Raw genomic sequence first — 19,254 nt, 5'->3', positions numbered from 1 at the left:
TGACTATCATAAATAAATAAAAATTAAAAAAAAAAAAAAAAAGAAGGGCAGCCACTATTCTATTCCAGCCAACAGATGTTGTGAAGAAATCCAAGCTGAATTTATCAAGAAGGACAAAACTCCGAATTTTTATGAAAATCTTGCAGGTTTTAAGTGTTGACAACATGATTTATTTGAGTATGTGGTTACTCAGACAAAAATACATCCATAGGCCAGACTACATTTGGTACGTGGAATTTTGTCTGAGATGAAAAAGATGTAATAACACTGTATTTTCACTTTGAATCTTATTATTCATGAAGTTTGTTTCTATGTTTACCAACAAAGGATGTATGGTTTTGGTTCATAGTGACTGTCAGCACCCTTCAAAGGAAGATGCTTATCTCCCCTCCCCCCAGATTCACATCTACAACAAATACTGGACACCCCCCACCCCCACCCCCCAAAAAAGATATGTAACTTCAGGTACTGAGGCTAAAAAAAGTGGTTTTAGTTGATCAAAGTGTGGCTGGTAAAGGTATATGAAGACTGTTGGGACTGAGTTGCTATAATCTCCCCCAGCATACTTAAACCACAAGATTTTCAGAGAAAATACTAATTTGTAAAACTAAGCATAACTCTGAAGAAGATGGCTTTAATAATCTAGCATTTCCCTCTACTACCTGAAACATTTGCCTAACAGCAAATTTTCTCTGGTAAGACATCAAAAAAGAAAGAATTCTCACATATCCTCTTATTATCATATACTGAACTTAAACCACTTTCTGCTTTTTTTAATGAAACAAAGCACAGATTTGTACAAATCTTTCCGTTCTCAAAAATGTTACTGCATATACAGCTTCTGTAGAAAGAACAATTTCAGCAAACTATCTAGCTTTAGTTTATTCTCATTCCTTCTTAGTCATCCATTACAAATCTCCAGACCCAGATGTTCCAGCATTCCCTGCACCCACTAGAGATAATGGCAGAGATCCGTGAGCATCCAAGGACCCAACAACAGCCTTTGAATGCAACTATCTTTTCATCAATTGTAAACAAGTCCTAAACTCTTGGCTCCATAGGGAGTCCCTACCAAGTCAGTATAAACTCTGTAATAGGGGCAGAGGTCAAGGGGATGAGAGCTCAGCCTAAAGCCCTGAATCTCATCCCATCCCTACCCTGTTCAAAAGAATTCTTATCAGAAGAGAACTCCCCAGCAAAAACCCACATTCAAGAGACCTGATACAGCAGATCCAGCTGAAGTTTTGGAAGAAGGTTCTTGGAACAGTTATGAATGTGAAAAACTCATGAAATAAGTTTTGTGAAGGAAAGGGGACATAAAGGGAAAAACAACGGAGATCTGTGAATTTATCTTCATTTGTTTCAGGAAAGAACCTGTCTGACAAATAGTGGAATAATCCTGAACCTGAGCCAGAGAAGAAATCTCTTTGGGAACGTACTCCACAGTGAATTATCCTACGTTGTATCCAAAATCATTCTAATATATAAAAAAGAGCCCAAATAACACTTAGAAAATAGTATATTTTTCTGTATACAAAAAAGCCCCAAAATATGATGTATGTTATAAATCATTATATTGCTTTAAGCTCTTCCAGTAGCATTTGAGGCCTGTCACAGTCAAGAGAACTAAAGACAGGATAGAAGAGAATTTAAATGAAATAAGTCAATCAGAGAAAATTATCATATGATTTCATTCTTGTAGAATTTAAGAAACAAAACAGAGGAGCATAGGTGAAGGGAGGGAAAAATAAAACAAGATTAAATCAGAGAAAGAGAGAAACCATAAGAGACTTTTTTTAACAAACTGAGGTTTGCTGGTGGGGGGGAGCGGAGAGATGGATGATGGGCATTAAGGAGGGCACTTGATGTAATGAGCACTGGATGTTACATGTAACTTATGAATCACTAAACCACCTCTGAAACTAATAATATACTACAAGTTAATTAAATTTTAATAAAATAAAATAATTTATTTTTTTATTTTTTTTAATTTTTATGTATTTATTTATGATAGTCACACACAGAGAGAGAGAGAGGCAGAGACATAGGCAGAGGGAGAAGCAGGCTCCATGCACCGGGAGCCCGACGTGGGACTTGATCCCAGGTCTCCAGGATCGCGTCCTGGGCCAAAGGCAGGCGCTATACCGCTGCGCCACCCAGGGTTCCCAAAATAATTTTTTTTAAAAACAGTTCTCAAATCTCAGATACTTCTCCACTTTATATTTTGGAGTGAGTCTTTTAACCTCTCCAAGCCTTAACATTCTCATCTGTAAGATAAGGATAGTATCTTTTTAAAACAAATTTTATGAGTGCTTGCATGTGTAGCATTTAGTGCGTAATAAATATTAGCTACTATGTAGTAGTGGTAGTAGTAGTAGTAGGCACATATTATCAAGTTTCATGTCTGTCTTACTGACTAAACCAGAGTCCTTCGGGGCATGAACTGTGTCATAGCTTGTCACAGCTTGGCACACACATCAAAGAGAAAAGAAGTGGGGAGGGAAGAAAAGAACAATGGACTAGGTATTATAAAGTCAAACTTAGGGGATGCCTGGGTGGCTCAGTGGTTAAGAGTCTGACTTCAGCTCAGGGCATGATGAATGGAGCCTGCTTCTCCCTTTGCCTATGTCTCTGCCCGTCTCTTTCTCTCTCTCTCATGAATAAACAAAATCTTTATAAAGTCAAACTTAAAATTAGATAATTTTATAGGATATAATCCTTCTCACTCCTACTGAATATATACAAAGTGCTTGGCACATAAGGAATACCCCCAGTAAATGTTAATTTTCTTTCCTTCCTTGATCTCTAACACCCAGCCTTAAATTCATTCTCTGCAGATCACACCTGAGCTTATATGAAGTATCTTCTGAGATCAAAAATTGTGACATATAGTTTGACAACTAGGCATTAACCCATTAAGACACGATACAGAATATCAGAATTTTGAACAGAACCCAGGGGTACTCTAGCTGAGAAGTATATTCTTCTTTTGTAGTCTGAAGGATCCAAAAAAAGTCTCCTTGAGAGGCTCCTGTGTGGCTCAGTTAGTTAAGTGTCTGCCTTTGGCTCAGGTCATAATCCCAAATCGGGCTCCTTGCTCCTCGGGGAATCTGTTTCTCCCTCTCTTCCTCTCTCCTGATTGTTCTCTCTCTCTCTCTCTCTCTCAAATAAATAAATAAAAATCTTAAAAATAAATCTCCTTGGGATCCCAAAACACTTGACAGATGAATGCAAAACCAGAGCAAGCCAGTGATGTTAGCTTTTGATTCTGAAATTGCTTTTTATCTTACCTGTGCATCCCATCAGCACCAATAGATCCCTATTTGGTGGGCATCCATCATCATGGCAAAAGACTCCAAAAACAGACTTTCATTTCTCTCTCTCTTTTTTAAGAGAGGGAGGGGTAGAAGGAGAGGGAGAAAATCTTAAGCAGGCTCCATGCCAGTGTAGAGACCAAGACGGGGCTCGATCTCACAACTCTGAGATCATAATCTGAGCTGAAATCAAGAGTGGGTCGCTCAACAGACTGAGCCACCCTCATGTCTCTTTTTAAATGTCCATTTATCTATACCTAAATCCTTGATCAGTAAAAAGTGAAAAAGAAACAAAAACAAAAACAAAAAACGGGTGTGTATATGTGTGCGTGTAGTCTGAGTCAGCAAGAATCCCAAATATTTTTAAGAATCCCAGTGTTTTTAAAATAGTAATGGTCAGGTTCTAACTGCACAAATTTTTTCCCCAACATACGCGTGGTATTAACCAAAGAGTATATAATCTCAGTATGTGTTTTAAATAAGCAGAGAGTTAACTTCTTTAGTTTCCTAAGACGTAAAAAAATGGGCTGGCAGATGGTCACTTGGGAGGTTACCTGCTGCTGGCTGAGGGAAGGGGACCAAAACACCCTAACAGTTAACCAGACGGTAAAGAGCAGTCTTGGCCAAAGTAGTCAGCAATATATGAGCTCTGCTCCACTGAGGGAACAATTTACTTGAAGCAGTAACCTACATCTGCTAACATCTGGAATGATTTATCTTTGTGTCATTAAGAAACACAGGCTAGTTTAATTGAATAAAGTGCAGTTACAATAGTCCATTAATACAGAAAGACTAAGAATTTCAACATTTTGTTAAATAGCCTGGAACAGCACATACTTAACATTGTTTATCATTTGCCAAGCATTGTTTTAAATATAAATATATGGGCGTGTATCTATTACTTCATTTAATCCTTACAACAGCCCTGTAAAGTAGAAATAAATTTTTATTGTTCCCATTTTACAGATGAAAACGCTGAGGCCCAGAGAGGTTAAATAATTTAGCCAAGATTACATAGCAGTAAATAATGGATCCAAACAGAACCCAAGCAATCTTGAGCTGGGGGTTACGCTCTTAATTCAAAAGAGTTTTGGTTTACATGCTCAAGAGTTCATTTGAAATGTAGACAAGAAATTTATACAAAAACATGTTTATAGAACATAGAAAAATCTGTAAACCTAAATGCCAAACAGGAGAATGGTTAAATAAATCATGGCAAAGTTATTCCCTTACAATGAAATATTATCCAGCCACTAAAAATATTTATGAAAAATGTTTTATGACTTGGGCCAATGTAACGATGGGGGGGGGGGGAGAGACAAGATACAAAGTTGTACATGTATTATGATTCCAAATTATGTAAAAAACAAACTCAGACACAAACTGGAATGGAAGGATATACCCTCAAGTAAGAAACAGTGGTTATTTCTCGGTGGTGGGATCAGGAGTGTTTATATTTTTCTTTTAGTGTTTTCCACAATGAACATACGTTATCCTACTATTATCAGTTTAAATAAAGACAACTTTTTTTTTTTTAAATCAAGCTGCACCAAGATCTTTAAGCAGTTAGTAAAAATAGCTAAAAAGCTTCTAATCTGTCTAACTTTAGGTAGTTATTTTCCTTGAGATAATACCCTTTGAACATCAACATAGTCAACACATAGTCAACCAAAGAGAATGCTCATCTTCAACTTTGGAAACTGAATTAAAATATGAGTATTTTCAATTTTGATCAATAATTATTTGTAGGCTTATTTTACAAGAAAAGAAATGGATTTAACTATTTAGAGGCCAAAAACTCAGGAAGGACTTTGCTGAAATAGATAATAAGGAACAAAAGTTTGACTGAAGAGGAAGACCAGCTGTTGCTAATCCAACTATTTACCCTTTGACCCCCTATCTGGCCAATAACTGAACAGTATCAATTGTTTTCCTGTATTATGTGCTGTTTACAATCCCTGAAAGGCATGAAAGGAATTAATAACTTAGCCTAGAAAGCTGACAGCCTTTATTGGGGAGCCCCTTGTCTGTGGGACAGAAATCAGAGCAAGTAGCTATCCTAAAGTCATAGGTCCCTTTACTGTTCCTGTTTTATAGCCTAATTGGCCCCCAAACATAAATCAATTATTTCTCCTGTTTTAAGCAACAATGACTTCTATTCTTTAACTTCCCTTGTATCAAGTTGGTCCTTGTTCTCTTGAGTTTTACAACTACACAGTAAACACGGTGGTTGAGGAAAAAACTCAGGGAGCAAGGCAGACTGGGGTTATTTGGAAACAGAAGCATAGAAAGGTTATGCTGTTTTGAACTTTTCTTGACCTTTGACTGCCCTTGTCCCTAGCTTATGCTAATGAGCAGGGTACAGAGATGCTTCTTGTAGAAATGAACTTAGCCTGAACCTGTGCCATAACATTGGACTCTAAGAAGCCCAGGAATCATAAGAAGGCAGCCAGAGTGTGAACAGCTGCCCATATTCTAAGCATGGCTACCCATCTGCTCTATCATAGAAAAGGCTGGAGGAAAAAAAGCCATCTGAATAGGACAAAGTCAGATTTTTTTCCTCACCTATGTTCCAACACATCCTACCTGTTGTCCCAAACTTACTATGTACAACCATGGCCAACCACAATGGGAAATCAGCAACAGTGGTATTTCCTGTTCCAAAATAAGTATGAGCAGGCTTTCCCTATCAAGAATTTGAGGAGTAGAGACGACATAAGGGCCTCTAAATTTCAAAGCGGCATCAGAGAGAAACCCCCATTGTTCTCAATCTAATATATAATACTCATGAGACATTAACATAGAAGATGTTATACCTTCTCAGTCAGAAGCCATGGAATTTGCGTATTAACATTCATAATCAACTTAAGATAACACATACAGTCCATATGAGTCTTGAGGTCTCCTACCACTTGTTACATACAGCTGGGCATGTTCATTTGATCCCCAAGAAGGTTGAGACAGATGATGAATTTTTACTTCTGCCCATTTGTTATCACATTAGTATTATAATATTGTAAAACAGAGAGGAATAAAACACTATTACCTTCACAAAGATAACACGGGGATTACTGAGAATATTGCCCACATAAGCTAAGTACAGTTTTTAAAAGTGCTTTTTTTTTTTTTTTTAGGTGACTCCTATTCTACACTGATAAATAAAATTACGATTCAATATCTGTTCATTTTCATGGAATGGAAAAGTGTGTAAATGGGACACCTGGGTGGCTCAGCAATTGAGCGTCTGCCTTTGGCTCAGGGTGTGATCCCGGATTCCCAGGATCAAGTCCTGCACTGGGCTCCTTGCATGAAGCATGCTTCTCCTCCTCTACCTGTGTCTCTGCCTCTCTTTCTGTGTCTCTCATGAATAAATAAAATCTTAAAAAAAAAAATTTGTCTAAATCACCACATCTGGCTAGAGATTCTATGCAGAAATGTTAAATGAGTTAGGCTTACTTGGCCCAGCAAGAAGAATAATGTAACAATAATCTTAATGAAGGCCTTTCCTGGAAGATGAGCAGGAGCTGTTTTCAACTGCTATTAAGTGCAGAAAAGGAGAATACATTTGAATATTATGTGTTAAATGAGAAGTTTAAAAAATGCTTTCTCAAGTAATTCTAGACAAATAAATACTTTCCAATAAACTTAATACACAAGGACAGGATTCAGACTTCGCTGTTTGTGTATCCCTGGAACCTAGAACTAAGCCTAGAGTAAATAGAGTATGCAATGCTTAACAGAGTCCTCAATTATCTGCCACAGTTTTTTTTGTATAGTTCTGACTGAAAGATTTCAGGGCATCTCAATATCCTTCCTAACGCTAAAAAAAAATCCAAGAAAGGCCATGACAAGAATTTACTTTTCCTCCTCCTAAATGAAGGCTATTCATAAGAGAAGGGCAAAGAGAAAATATTATGTTCACTTAGAGGTACTGGAACCCTATATTGCCTACAAAGCTGACTCTGAACTCTACAATTTCCAGAAAGAATTCTAGAAAGAATGTTTGATAAGCATTGTAGGACTTATTTGGTCTTGTAGTTACTAATTATTAGTTGAACAGATGTGAATTTTTATACTGTTAAGATAGGCGGGAAAAATATATAAAAAGGTGTACATCCTCAAGAGCTGATATTAGCTAGGATGATGAAAAGGTAAACTTTACCGCTTACATCGACAGCAGATTGGTGATAAATAGCCAGTCTCATGACCCTAAAAAGTACCAGAACTAGAAAAATAATTCTAGATCATCTCATGAATTCTCAAGTCTGAATTATCATTCGACCTTCTGGCATTATAGCAAAACAAAGATATTGAATATTCCCATGTCCTAGTTCCAACAGCTAAAACCATATCCTAGAATGGTGTATGCCACATTTTGAGAGCAACTGGAAATACCAATGATTATCTATGATCAAGACAAAGTCCTGGAAAAAAAAAAAAGACAAAGTCCTGGAGAGCATCATTTAATTAGACCTTGAAATGGTCACCCTCATAACCTTAAAGGTGCTTTAGAAATTAAACTGTGGTACAGGGCAGCCCTGGTGGCGCAGCGGTTTAGCGCCGCCTGCAGCCCGGGGTGTGATCCTGGAGACCCGGGATCGAGTCCCACATCGGGCTTCCTGCACGGAGCCTGCTTCTCCCTCTGCCTGTGTCTCTGCCTCTTTCTCACTCTCTCTGACTGAATAAATAAACAAATCTCTAAAAAAAATTAAAATAAAAAAATAAACTGTGGTACAAAGGTTATTGATTATAAATACCTAAATCAAGCATAATCCCTCTTTTTAAAAAATTATGCCTTCCACCTCCACCCCATTGCCATTTCAGGAAATAAAAAATTATGTGAAAGCCAGTCAATACTTTAGAGAAGTGGTTATGAATATACGGTTGTATGTGTGCATTCAAAGCACAATTTTTGTTGTTGGTTTCATGGAAGATGGAGAACAACAGGGAAAGGAGATTAATATTAAATAGAAATTTTTAGCAAACCAATTTTCTACTAAATGATTACATTTCTGGCCACTGAATGAGAAAAGCTAGAATACCCTCCCCATTAATTATAAACAAAGTGAAATAAAATCTGAGTCAATATGGCCACCAATAATAACACCCTCAAGTTATATATTAAAAAGGACACACATATATCTTCTTCTTACTCACGAACACTGGAGAACATTCAGAACTTACTAGTACCTGGGTCAAGCTCTGGCAATTCATCCTGACAAAAACCTAAAGAGAAAACAATAGGAAAAAAAGGTTAAAATTCATGAATTACTCAAAGGTGATTCAAAAATTCTGACTGAGAAGTCAAATTTGGATTTGAATCCTATTTTTATTACATTTAGCTACTACATATCCTTCCCTGAACCTCCATTTCATCATCATCATATAAAAAAAATGAAAAGAGTAACAGCACTTATGACAAGATAGTGATGAGGCCTGAGTAAGCATGCCAATGTTAGTTGGAATAAAAATTCATAGAAAGATTACAATTCATCAAATATCTGTCATGCTCTACTTAACGTTCTCAATTATGCCCCCCCAAAAAATTATGAACTTATGAAAAATATCAAACAAGGTATTTTACTTAAACTTTTCACAAATACTGAAAATTTTACCTACACAAATGGAAGCAATTTTCCATTAATAAGTATGCAGTCCAGGTTGGAATAAATATCTCTCAAAGCACATTTCAGGCCCAAAAAGTCTGAGCTACATCTGTCTGACTGGTGTGTAGCTATCATACTGTGGAGAAAAATCAAGCATAGCAAATAGCAAACACACTACAGGTGTTCTATATGTAGCTGATGAAAGTTCTTTTTCCAAGGAACAACTACCTACCTTCTCCAGTTTGCTTTCTACTCATCCTCAGTTTAAATATTTACTCAGGAAAGAAAAAAATTTCCCACCCAATGACGATTGTTTCAGTGCTCCTGAATCTGAGGATGATTCATTTCTTAAGGTTTCTGGAAAAGTATTCACCCCAGCCCTTTTATGAACCGAGTCAGTATTTTTTCCTAAAAGCCCTCTCCCCCTGGGAGAGTCTGGCTGATGACTTCGGAGAGAGGTCTGGCCATCGATTTGGGGGTGTCACATGGCCAGTGACCCACATTCTCTCCAACTGCCCAGTGCTGCCAGGAGAGTGTCTTCCTTCTTTGTTCTGTGCCCAGGCCTGAGGCCACAGGCGATACAGGCCTAGCTCACTGAAGCAGCCTGGCCTCTCCTAGGAGAAACCACAATAGTGCGCTTCTGTCTTTCCCTCAGAACCTGCTTTTTCCTTGGCAGCAAGGCACAGCCCAACCTCCTCTAGAGTGACTTCATTTCTGCAGTCTTAACTGATCTCAGGGGTGTCAGCGAGGTGTAGGGGAGGTAGGGACAAAGATGCTGGGGGGGTAAGGCCAAGAGGACACCCACACCCTCCAGCATGGCCTTTGACCCAGAGGTGAGGGACCATGCCTGTTACTTGTGGGTGCCATTTGTTATTGTTTGTGTATTTAACTAAAGTCTGAAATGCTGTGACTTTTTTTATCAATAAAGACATGAAACAAAACAAAAACAAAAAATTTCCTCAGAAAAGATTATTTTGCCTCAGGTACCTGAGTGGCTCAGTGGTTGAGTAGTCTACCTTTGGTTCAGGTCATGATCCCAGAGTCCTGAGATGGAGTCCGGCATCAGGTTCCCTGCAGGGAGCCTACTTCTCCCTCTGCCTATGTCTCTGCCTCTGTCTCTCATGAATAAATAAACTCTTAAAAAAAAAAATTCTCTTGCCTCCTGTACCCTTGTCTCTCATGCACAAGGTCAAAGCACCCTATTATAATTATCCATAACACCCTGTGCACTCATCAACAAATCATTTGTTCAATTTCTGACTCCACTATGAAACTGTTCTGTACAAGAAGGGAACCAGCCTGTCTCCTTCACAACTATATCCGAATTACCCCCCAAGACTAGCACAACAAACCGGTGCAATAAACATCAACTATCGGGATGCCTAGTGGCTCAGCGGCTGACCATCTGCCTTTGGCACAGGATGTGATACCAGGGTCCAGGAATCGAGTCCCCCATCAGGCTCCCTACCGGGAGCCTGCTTCTCCCTCTGCCTATGTCTGTCTCTCTCTCTCTCCTGTCTCTCATGAATAAAAAAACAAAATTTAAAGTAAATAAACAAACATCAACTATAATATCTCAATGGTCAATTTAAAAATACTGGAGCAGGGGCTCCTGGGTAGCTCAGTCGGTTAAGAGTCCAACTCTTCATCTCAGCTAAGGTCTTAATCTCAGGGTCATGAGTTCAAGCCTCTCACTGGGTTCCATGTTGAGCATGGAGCCTACTTTTAAAAAAAGAGGAGCAAAAAAAATAAAATTAAATAAATAAATAAATTTAATTAAATTTTAAAAAAAAGAGGAGCAAAACTAGGACTGGAGGAATATGAGAGCATTCTCTTTTTCTTCATCTTTCTTTTTCTTCTTTTTTTCCTCTTTTTCCCCACCTCCTGTGAAAACATTTTCTGTCATCATATCTGGGCCACCGTAAGCTGGACCAGCCACTGGGAATCATGTGGAGAAGAAGGATTGAAACAGCAGGGAGACGATTCAAAAACCACAACTTTTGAAGTCTTGTGCAATCATGACTGTTTTGACCACGCCATCCACTAAATATGCCACATCCCTTCTTGCCTGTGTCTCCTCCTCCTCCTCCTTCCTCCATTTGGAAAGAATTATTCATCCTTCAGGTTTCAGCTCAAATATCAACCACTATGAAACATGGAAAACAGGAAAGGCCCATCCTGCATTCACCAAAGGATAAAGAACAAATTTTTTAATGATATTTATTTATTTAACTTATTTATTTGGGAGAGAGAGCTCACACACATGCATGCAGAGGGGTAGGGAGTGGTGGGGGGAGCAGAGGGAGAGGGATTAGCAGACTTCTGTGTTGAGCCCAACATGGGGCTTGATCCCAAGGACTCTGAGATCATGACCTGAGCTGAAACCAAGAATCACAGACACCCAAACGACCAAGCCACCCAGGGGCCCCAGGAACAATTTCAGTAAATGCCTCCTCCATAAGATAGTGAGATCTTCAAGATTAGGGACCATGCTCCACTATTTGTAGGGGCTGCTCCTATGCCCAGAACAGTTGCCAATACATTATGGAAAGTGCTCAAATGCAGGATGAACTAAACAGAAAACACAATCCTACTTCTCGATCACAGTCACAGAATTAGAAAATCTAAGTCTAGAATGAAAACTGTGTGGAAGGTCTGAAAAGGAGAATTAGACCTGGAACAGCAGAGTTTGGAAGCTGCTAAAAGTGGCTAAGATGCATGAGAAGGCTCACCTCAAAGCAACTTCAAAGCCTTTTTACAAACAAGAAGGTGAGGAGAATGAGAAAAGCTGTAGAGAAATGCATGGCAACAAGGAAACAACTCAGCATTACACACATTACACAGCATTACAGCATGTCTTGTTTCAATACAAGACATCCTGCCAGGGATCCCTGGGTGGCGCAGCGGTTTGGCGCCTGCCTTTGACCCAGGGCACGATCCTGGAGACCGGGGATCGAATCCCACGTCAGGCTCCCGGTGCATGAAGCCTGCTTCTCCCTCTGCCTATGTCTCTGCCTCTCTCTCTCTCTGTGACTATAATAAATAAATAAAAAAAAAAAAAAAAAAAAAAGACATCCTGCCAGAAATGAAACTGAGAATAAGCATTTACTTAATATAAATGGACTTGAAAACAGGTGAAAAGCACAGGAAGACAGGGTAATATAATGGGAAAGTTAGGTCTTTCCTAAAGTCTTTCGATTTAGTGATGACTTTAGGCAAGACACTCCCAATTCAGGATCTCAGATTCTGAACCTTAAATGAAAGAACTATACTAGAAGTCTCAAGAAAGGACAAAACTGGGCAGCCCCGGTGGCGCAGCGGTTTAGCGCCGCCTGCAGCCCAGGGTGTGGTCCTGGAGACCCAAGATCAGTCCCACATCGAGCTTCCTGCTTCTCCCTCTGCCTGTGTCTCTGCCTCTCTCTCCTCCTGTGTGTTTCTCATGAATAAACAAATTAAGAATCTTAAAAAAAAATACAATACAATATTAAACTCAAAGCTTTGCACAGTACTTGACAAAGTCAGAGCTCAACACATATGAACTATTACTAAGTAATCCTAGGGTCCATTCAACTCAGTGCTGAGTCCATGGTAGCAAAGAACAGTACATAGCAGAACTACTGACCCATTCATGACTTCATCCTCAAAGCCCTGGGGTGGAACTCTAGGTCACTTTAGTTACTTGTGGTGATTCTTGAACCTTCTAGTATTTTGAGCTTATAAAGTGCTTGATGTAGTAATGCCAAACATAAGCTATCCCTAGGAAAGGAGGGTCTTTATATTTTGTCCTAAAATAAATTCCTCCAATGGTCACAAGGATTATGGATGTCAGTAACTGTATCTACATTCCCTCCATCCATCCCTGAGACCCCTGGCTAATAATGCTATCTCTGGTTTTACAGATCATCACTAGTGCAGGAAGCCTGAGGAGATATGTAAAACTATGTTAATCCTATCTCCTGACAACAAGTCAATGGAATGAATGGCTGGATCTGGCTACCCTAGAGTCTTGCCTAGATTCTCAACCACCATATCTAGCTAGCAAAATGATTCATAGCTAGAAGAATCCAACTCACTGCTGGAAGTAACCCCAATTATTTGTTCAATTCATTCAACACAACTGCAAAGGCTATCAAGAGTTTTTCAGTTAAAAACAGACTCCAAAGTCACATAAATACATGCACAAACATACCCGCAAAACCATCTGCCTCACAAAATATCACATATTAAACAAATTAGGAAATGTTCTGAGAAATCCAAGACCTTTGGCTACTGATTCAAATTGTTTTAAAAATGGACAAACAAGAAACACAGATTGGTTCCTAAGATGATATATATCACCAAGTCAGTGTGTTCATAAGCAATCTGATATTTAGTGCAAAGCTTATACTGACTTACCATGGTTCAATTTAAAAAACAGATGCATAGTAAAACAGGCACCGGTCTGAGAGTTAGGTTCTTATCCCAGATTTTTGCCACTATTTTTATTCAATTAACTAACTAGGTCTATTTCCTGAAATGGGATAAAAATAATCACCTTGTTCAATTGTCGTAAGATTTGGTGAATATACATAAATTGCCTACTTTGTGGCAAGTGATCATCAATAAATGGTTCTAAGTCTAGGAATTTTCTTTAATACAAAAGATGATCCAGGGCAGCCCCAGTGGCTCAGCGGTTTAGCACTGCCTTCAGCCTGGGGTGTGATCCTGGAGACCCAGAATCGAGTCCCATATCGGGCTCCCTGCATGGAGCCTGCTTCTCCCTCTGCCTGTGTCTCTGCCTCTCTCTCTCTCTCTGTGTGCCTTTCATGAATAAATAAAATCTTAAAAAAAAAAAAAGATCCAATTGACAAGCTTTTCTCCAACAGGCATTTGGCAAAAAGAAAAAGATTGACTCCTCCATCTGTGACTAACTGCAAAGATAAAAGAGTTACTGATCTTTTTCTTTAGTTTTATTTTGATAATGGAAAAATCATATATTTACCACAAGAGGATCATAAATAAACTATGAGTATCTATTTTTATCCAAATGTGAACAAATAAAAGCTATGGGTAACACCAGTAAATAAATTTAAGCTGAAACAGTAGTTATTTTCATCTATGTGTCTTTTACAACATCAAGTTAAATATTACTCTAGGAATATTTTGATTTAATTTGACTGTATGCCAGTCACTCAGTCTACTCTTAAGTCTTAGTGGCACACAGGCAAAATTAAGATGAGGCTCTTAAAAGGCAAAATTCTACAATTCTAATCAAACATCAGATCTTTACCCAAAACAGACAACATATATCCTTCATTATCTGCCTACCACTTCAACTTTTATCTCTTGCTTCTTATCCCATCCTATCCAACAGTGTACACTCCATCCACAGGGTACTACACGGTAGCTCCCTAAATTCAACATGCTCTTTATCTTTAGCCTCCATTCCTTTGTACACATTGTTTTCTCCCCCTGAGCCCTCTCTTACCACTCATGTCAGGGCTCAGCTCAGGTCTCCAATCTTTTCCCTTCCTAAATACACTCAAGTCCAATAAGGCACTATAGACACAATGACTGAACCTAGGAGTTTTTCAGGGACCTCTGGGGGGAGGGGGGGCGGGGAGGAACTGGCTTCAAAATCAAAGAAACAAACAAAAAAAAAATAGAAAAAAAAATCAAAGAAACAAACAAACCAGACTTGCAAGTATTACACTAAATGTTTTAAGTAAGCAACCTGGTATTTTTTTCACTTGTCAACTGCATTCAAGTTCTACACATTGTTTTAAATGTGAGCTATGAAGTGAAATAGGACTTCCCAGAAGGAAGTCAGGGATCTAAAAAGGGTTTTGAAATTGCTCTGGTTAGGGGGCGCCTGGATAGTTCAGATGGCTATGTGCCTACCTTCGACTCAGGTCCTGACCTCAGGGTCCAGAGATCGAGCCCCAAGTTGGGTTCCCAGCTCAGTGGGGAGTCTGCTTCTCCTTCTCCCACTACCTCTCCTCCTGCTTGTGCTCTCTCTCTCTCTCTCTCATGTGAATAAAATCTTTTTTTTTTCCTTTACATTTTATTTATTTATTCATGAGACACAGAGAGAGAGAGAAAGAGGCAGACAGAAGCAGGCTCCATGCAGGGAGCCCAATGTGGGACTTGATCCCGGGACTCCAGGATCATGCCCTGGGTTGAAAGCAGATGCTCAACCACTGAGCCAGGTGTCCCGTAAATGAAATCTTTAAAAAAAAAAAAAATTTTAAAAGAGGGGCCCCTGGGTGGCTCAATGGTTGAGTGTCTGCCTTCAGCTCAGGTCATGATCCCAGGGTCCTGGGATCGAATCCTGACTGCGCTCCCTGCAGGGAGCCTGCTTCTCCCTCTGCCTATGTCTCTGCCTCTCTCTGTCTCTCTCAGGAATTAAAAAATAAAATCTTTTAAAAAAAAAAAAAAAAGGAAAAGAAAAAGGAAATTGCTCTGGTTAATTAGGTGTCTCTAACTCTGTACTTCCAGATTCTTCTGCTTCCCACACCACACAATAGGGCCAATGACAGCAAATTTAGGTTCCAGAGAAAACTTTCTCCACACTCAACAAAAAGCTAAATATTTTTACACAGGATTTGTACTGATATATGTAACAGTCATTAACTGATCCCTTCTGAACCAACCAGCTCTGGTCATTTGTATCCATTTCCCATCTGTCTTGTCTCCTCTGATCATGACTAGGTACTCAATGAAACTTGTGTCCTTCTTTCAGTCAGATCTGGTCTCAGCCCTACTTATTTTCTAGCCCCACAGTTGAGACATATTCCTGGATCCCAGGAAAGGCTGCTCAGTAAATGTTGAAGAACAGTTTCCCCAAAAAGCAATAGTACTAAACAATGCCACCACAATGAATTTCTTAGCATATCAAATTCTGAGAGAACAGTTTCACTGTTCTCTACCTTTAATATCTAGAATAGCAATGCCCAATAGAAATTGCTACAACAGGGATCCCTGGGTGGCGCAGTGGTTTGGCGCCTGCCTTTGGCCCAGGGCGCGATCCTGGAGATCCGGGATCGAATCCCACGTCGGGCTCCCGGTGCATGGAGCCTGCTTCTCCCTCTGCCTGTGTCTCTGCCTCTCTCTCTCACTGTGTTCCTATCATAAATAAATTTAAAAAAAATAATAAAAAAAATAAATTGCTACAACAGTGAAAAATGTTCTCTATCTTCCAATGCAGTAGCCACTACCTACATGTGACTGAGCACTTGGAAAGTGAGTAGTGTGACTAAGGAACTGAATTTTAAACTTTTAAAAATTTTAATTAATTAAACTAGTTACATAAGGCCAATCCCTATGATGATGGACAATGTAAGACTAGGAAGAGGTCATCCCTCCTTTTAAACTTGTTATGCCACCTTTTGGATTCTGTTATAACTTTAAAAAATCTAAAATGGGCAGCCCCCAAGGCACAGCAGTTTAGTGCCGCCTGTAGCCTGGGGTGTGATCCTGGAGACCCTGGATTGAGTCCCACATCGGGCTCCCTGCATGGAGCCTGCTTCTCCCTCTGCCTGTGTCTCTGCCTCTCTCTCTCTCTCTCTCTCTCTCTCTCTCTGTGTGTGTGTGTGTGTGTGTCTCTATGAATAAATACATAAAATCTTTAAAAAAAAAACCTAAAATACAGAAATGCTCAGGCTAGTGTTATTTACTCTCCAATTTTTTTTTCAGAATACTCTCCAATTTACAAGTTTATAGGTTATCAGAAAAATAATTTCATCAGCCTGCAAATACACTTATTCCCTCAAATGTCATTAAGTACATGCCCATAGTGCAGCAGATAACTGGAGACAGATGGACAAGATGCAAATGGAACACAGTGAAGAGAATTTTGATATCAGAATAGATTTGAGTTCTGGCACCCTAACTTACTAATTATGTTAGCTCAGGAAGTGGCCTCACCTCTCTGAGCCAATTTCCTCTCCTATAGACTGTTGTAAGTATTCAATAAGAAAATACACTTAGATCAGTGGAAAGTGCTTGGTAGCTGTGATCAGTATTAGTGAGAGAGCAGAAAGTAGCCATGGGGCTAGAGGCATATGTGGAAGGAAGAAGCATCCACCAGACAAACAGGGCTATGCAAAGGAAGCTGGATGTAAACGGCATGCACAGAGAGCAGAAACAGAATGTTACCCAGTAATTTGATTTTACTGAAGCCCTAGGCAGGACCATATCACAAAGAATTTTAACGGCCATACATGAGGAATTTTTGGCTTTTATTCTATAGGCAACAGAGTTACTGAGGAAAGGAAATATATGTATATACCTAGGAAGTTTGTCAATCCCAACCCAACTCTGACTACTTCAATACAGTGGTTCGAAAATTTCAACCAAAACATAAAAAATTTTAAAATAATATTTCAACCAGGAAACTAAAAACACAAGGAATTTTAAAAATCAAAAAAAATTTTTTTAAAGAGCTTTGTGGGGTTAGCCAACATAAGCATGATAAACCATCCTCAGCTCCTTAAAGTCTAGGAACTCTTCCCATTTTTTCAGGGTTCTTGCCCAACTGCTTCTTCTAGGCTCCTTTTGGTACAATGAATGGCTTGGATACAGGCTAAGAAGAAATATGTGTGTTGGGGCAGGAGGGTGGGCAGTGGGGGAGGGGGGGAAGAGATAAGCAAACATTAGCTAGTCAGACCAAGGCCTGCCCTACAACCAGGTTGCAGCCTGTAAGCTAGCCCCAGACCTAAGCAGATATGGAAACACTTTTCTTAGAATTGGCTGAGCCTAAATTCACATTTGCCTCTTTCCTTTCTTTCCAGTGAGTGGGGTACCACTTGGGCCATTAGCTTTTGTTTCTCATAGGCAACCTGACAAACCATACTTCAGATATAACAGAAAATGCTTTTGAATGCAGGGACATAGCACCACAGTCCACAAAGCAAAAGCTAGCTGGCTGGCAGAGCTTCAAGTCCTATTTCCCTTTCTCCACCTATAAATGTCAAGGTCACATTTTAAGAACTGCAACAAAAACAATGCCCTTTTCCAATGTCATTTTAATGTGAAATCTTAGGGGCAAAAGAAAGAGTAGGGGGAAGGAAAGCCAAGGATTCTCAATTATATAACCTACTGCACCCACATATTTGCTCAGCTTAAATGTTGCTTACAAGAAGTATCTACATTTTTATGGAAACATTAGTAACTTCCATCTAATCAACATGCATCACCTTTCATACAGTTTTTCAGCTTCTAGCTTTGTAAATTACAGCCTTGAAATCAGACTAAAGGCAGAAAAGCTAGCCCAAGATCATGACATTTCAATTTTATGACATTTAAAAAAAAAATAACAGTACACACAACTTCAAGGCTGTGGCCACAGAATCAGAAGGTGGAAACAGTTTAGGAAGGCAATTCGATTTGAGATGTCAGAGGTCACTAGTGTTTCTATGGAAATATAGTACAGGCATTTCTCAGAAAACCACATGAACTGATGAGCCTCTGACATTCTTCTTTTACAATTTCTGGTTCTCTAAAGTAACGGAAGGGATTATTGATAACTCTTCATTTGGCCTAGAGGTTAAAGTAATTTCAAAATGCATACATATAAGAAAATATATAAAATAGTCTGTCAAATGCCATTTATTGAATCTTTACTATATACCAGGCAATGGTTTGGTGCTTTACATGAATTCTAACTAAAAGTAGCTAGTATTATCCCCATCTTATAGATTTAAAGAGATTATGAACTCTATAATTCTTTATGGAAAAAGCAACAAAAGTCAAAACAAAGGAACCAGTATTTAGAGCAGTAGGGCTAATAAAAACCCTGCCTTTGCACTTATGTGCTTTGCAACAGCCAGATAAAGGAGAATTTGACATTATTTCAAAGGATAAACCCTGACATTCCCAAAACAACAGGGCCTTAGAGTTCAAGAAGAAATACACACCTCAGATGGATCCACTTAGAAACTTCTCTTGAATAATCCAAAATGTCCATGTCAGAAGAAGTTAGAGCGACTTCACCAACCAGGCCAAACCCAAAGAATAAAACTTTAAATGAATGAATAAATAAAATAATTAGGCAAGAACTAGCTTCTTTTGAAAAATTTTAAGTTGCTCAAAGCAAGAGTAGTGAGAGTGATGGAGATATTTTGTTCATTCATTTTAGAAACTAAGTGAAAAAGAATCTTACAAAGAAGTCTGTTTAAACATGGTCAGAAAGCTTTTGAGGGCATCTTAGGAAGTGCCCCATATCATCAACAGATGTTTTGATGCAAGAGTAGAAGTCAGCTCGGTTCAGGAAATTAGTAAGAAGCAGATGCGACTAGGAGATGTCCCACAAGCAGCAGAATGAACTTTTTCCTTATTCTCTTTGAAAACTCCCA

The 19,254-nt window shown here is 39.0% G+C and overlaps 1 protein-coding gene across 1 annotated transcript in view; it reads right to left on the bottom strand.

The window, feature by feature from the left end:
* The window catches only part of NR6A1 (nuclear receptor subfamily 6 group A member 1), a 219,242-nt gene that overhangs the window by 171,877 nt on the left and 28,111 nt on the right, over nt 1-19,254 (bottom strand). The window contains exon 2 of the mRNA XM_072748668.1: nt 8,505-8,540. Within this exon, the coding sequence (XP_072604769.1) occupies nt 8,505-8,540 (36 nt within the window). The remainder of the gene's footprint in view (nt 1-8,504; nt 8,541-19,254) is intronic.

Source organism: Vulpes vulpes, chromosome 2, assembly GCF_048418805.1.
Source record: "Vulpes vulpes isolate BD-2025 chromosome 2, VulVul3, whole genome shotgun sequence".
Taxonomy (NCBI): Eukaryota; Metazoa; Chordata; class Mammalia; order Carnivora; family Canidae; genus Vulpes; species Vulpes vulpes.
This window is presented reverse-complemented; position numbering and strand designations above follow the sequence as displayed.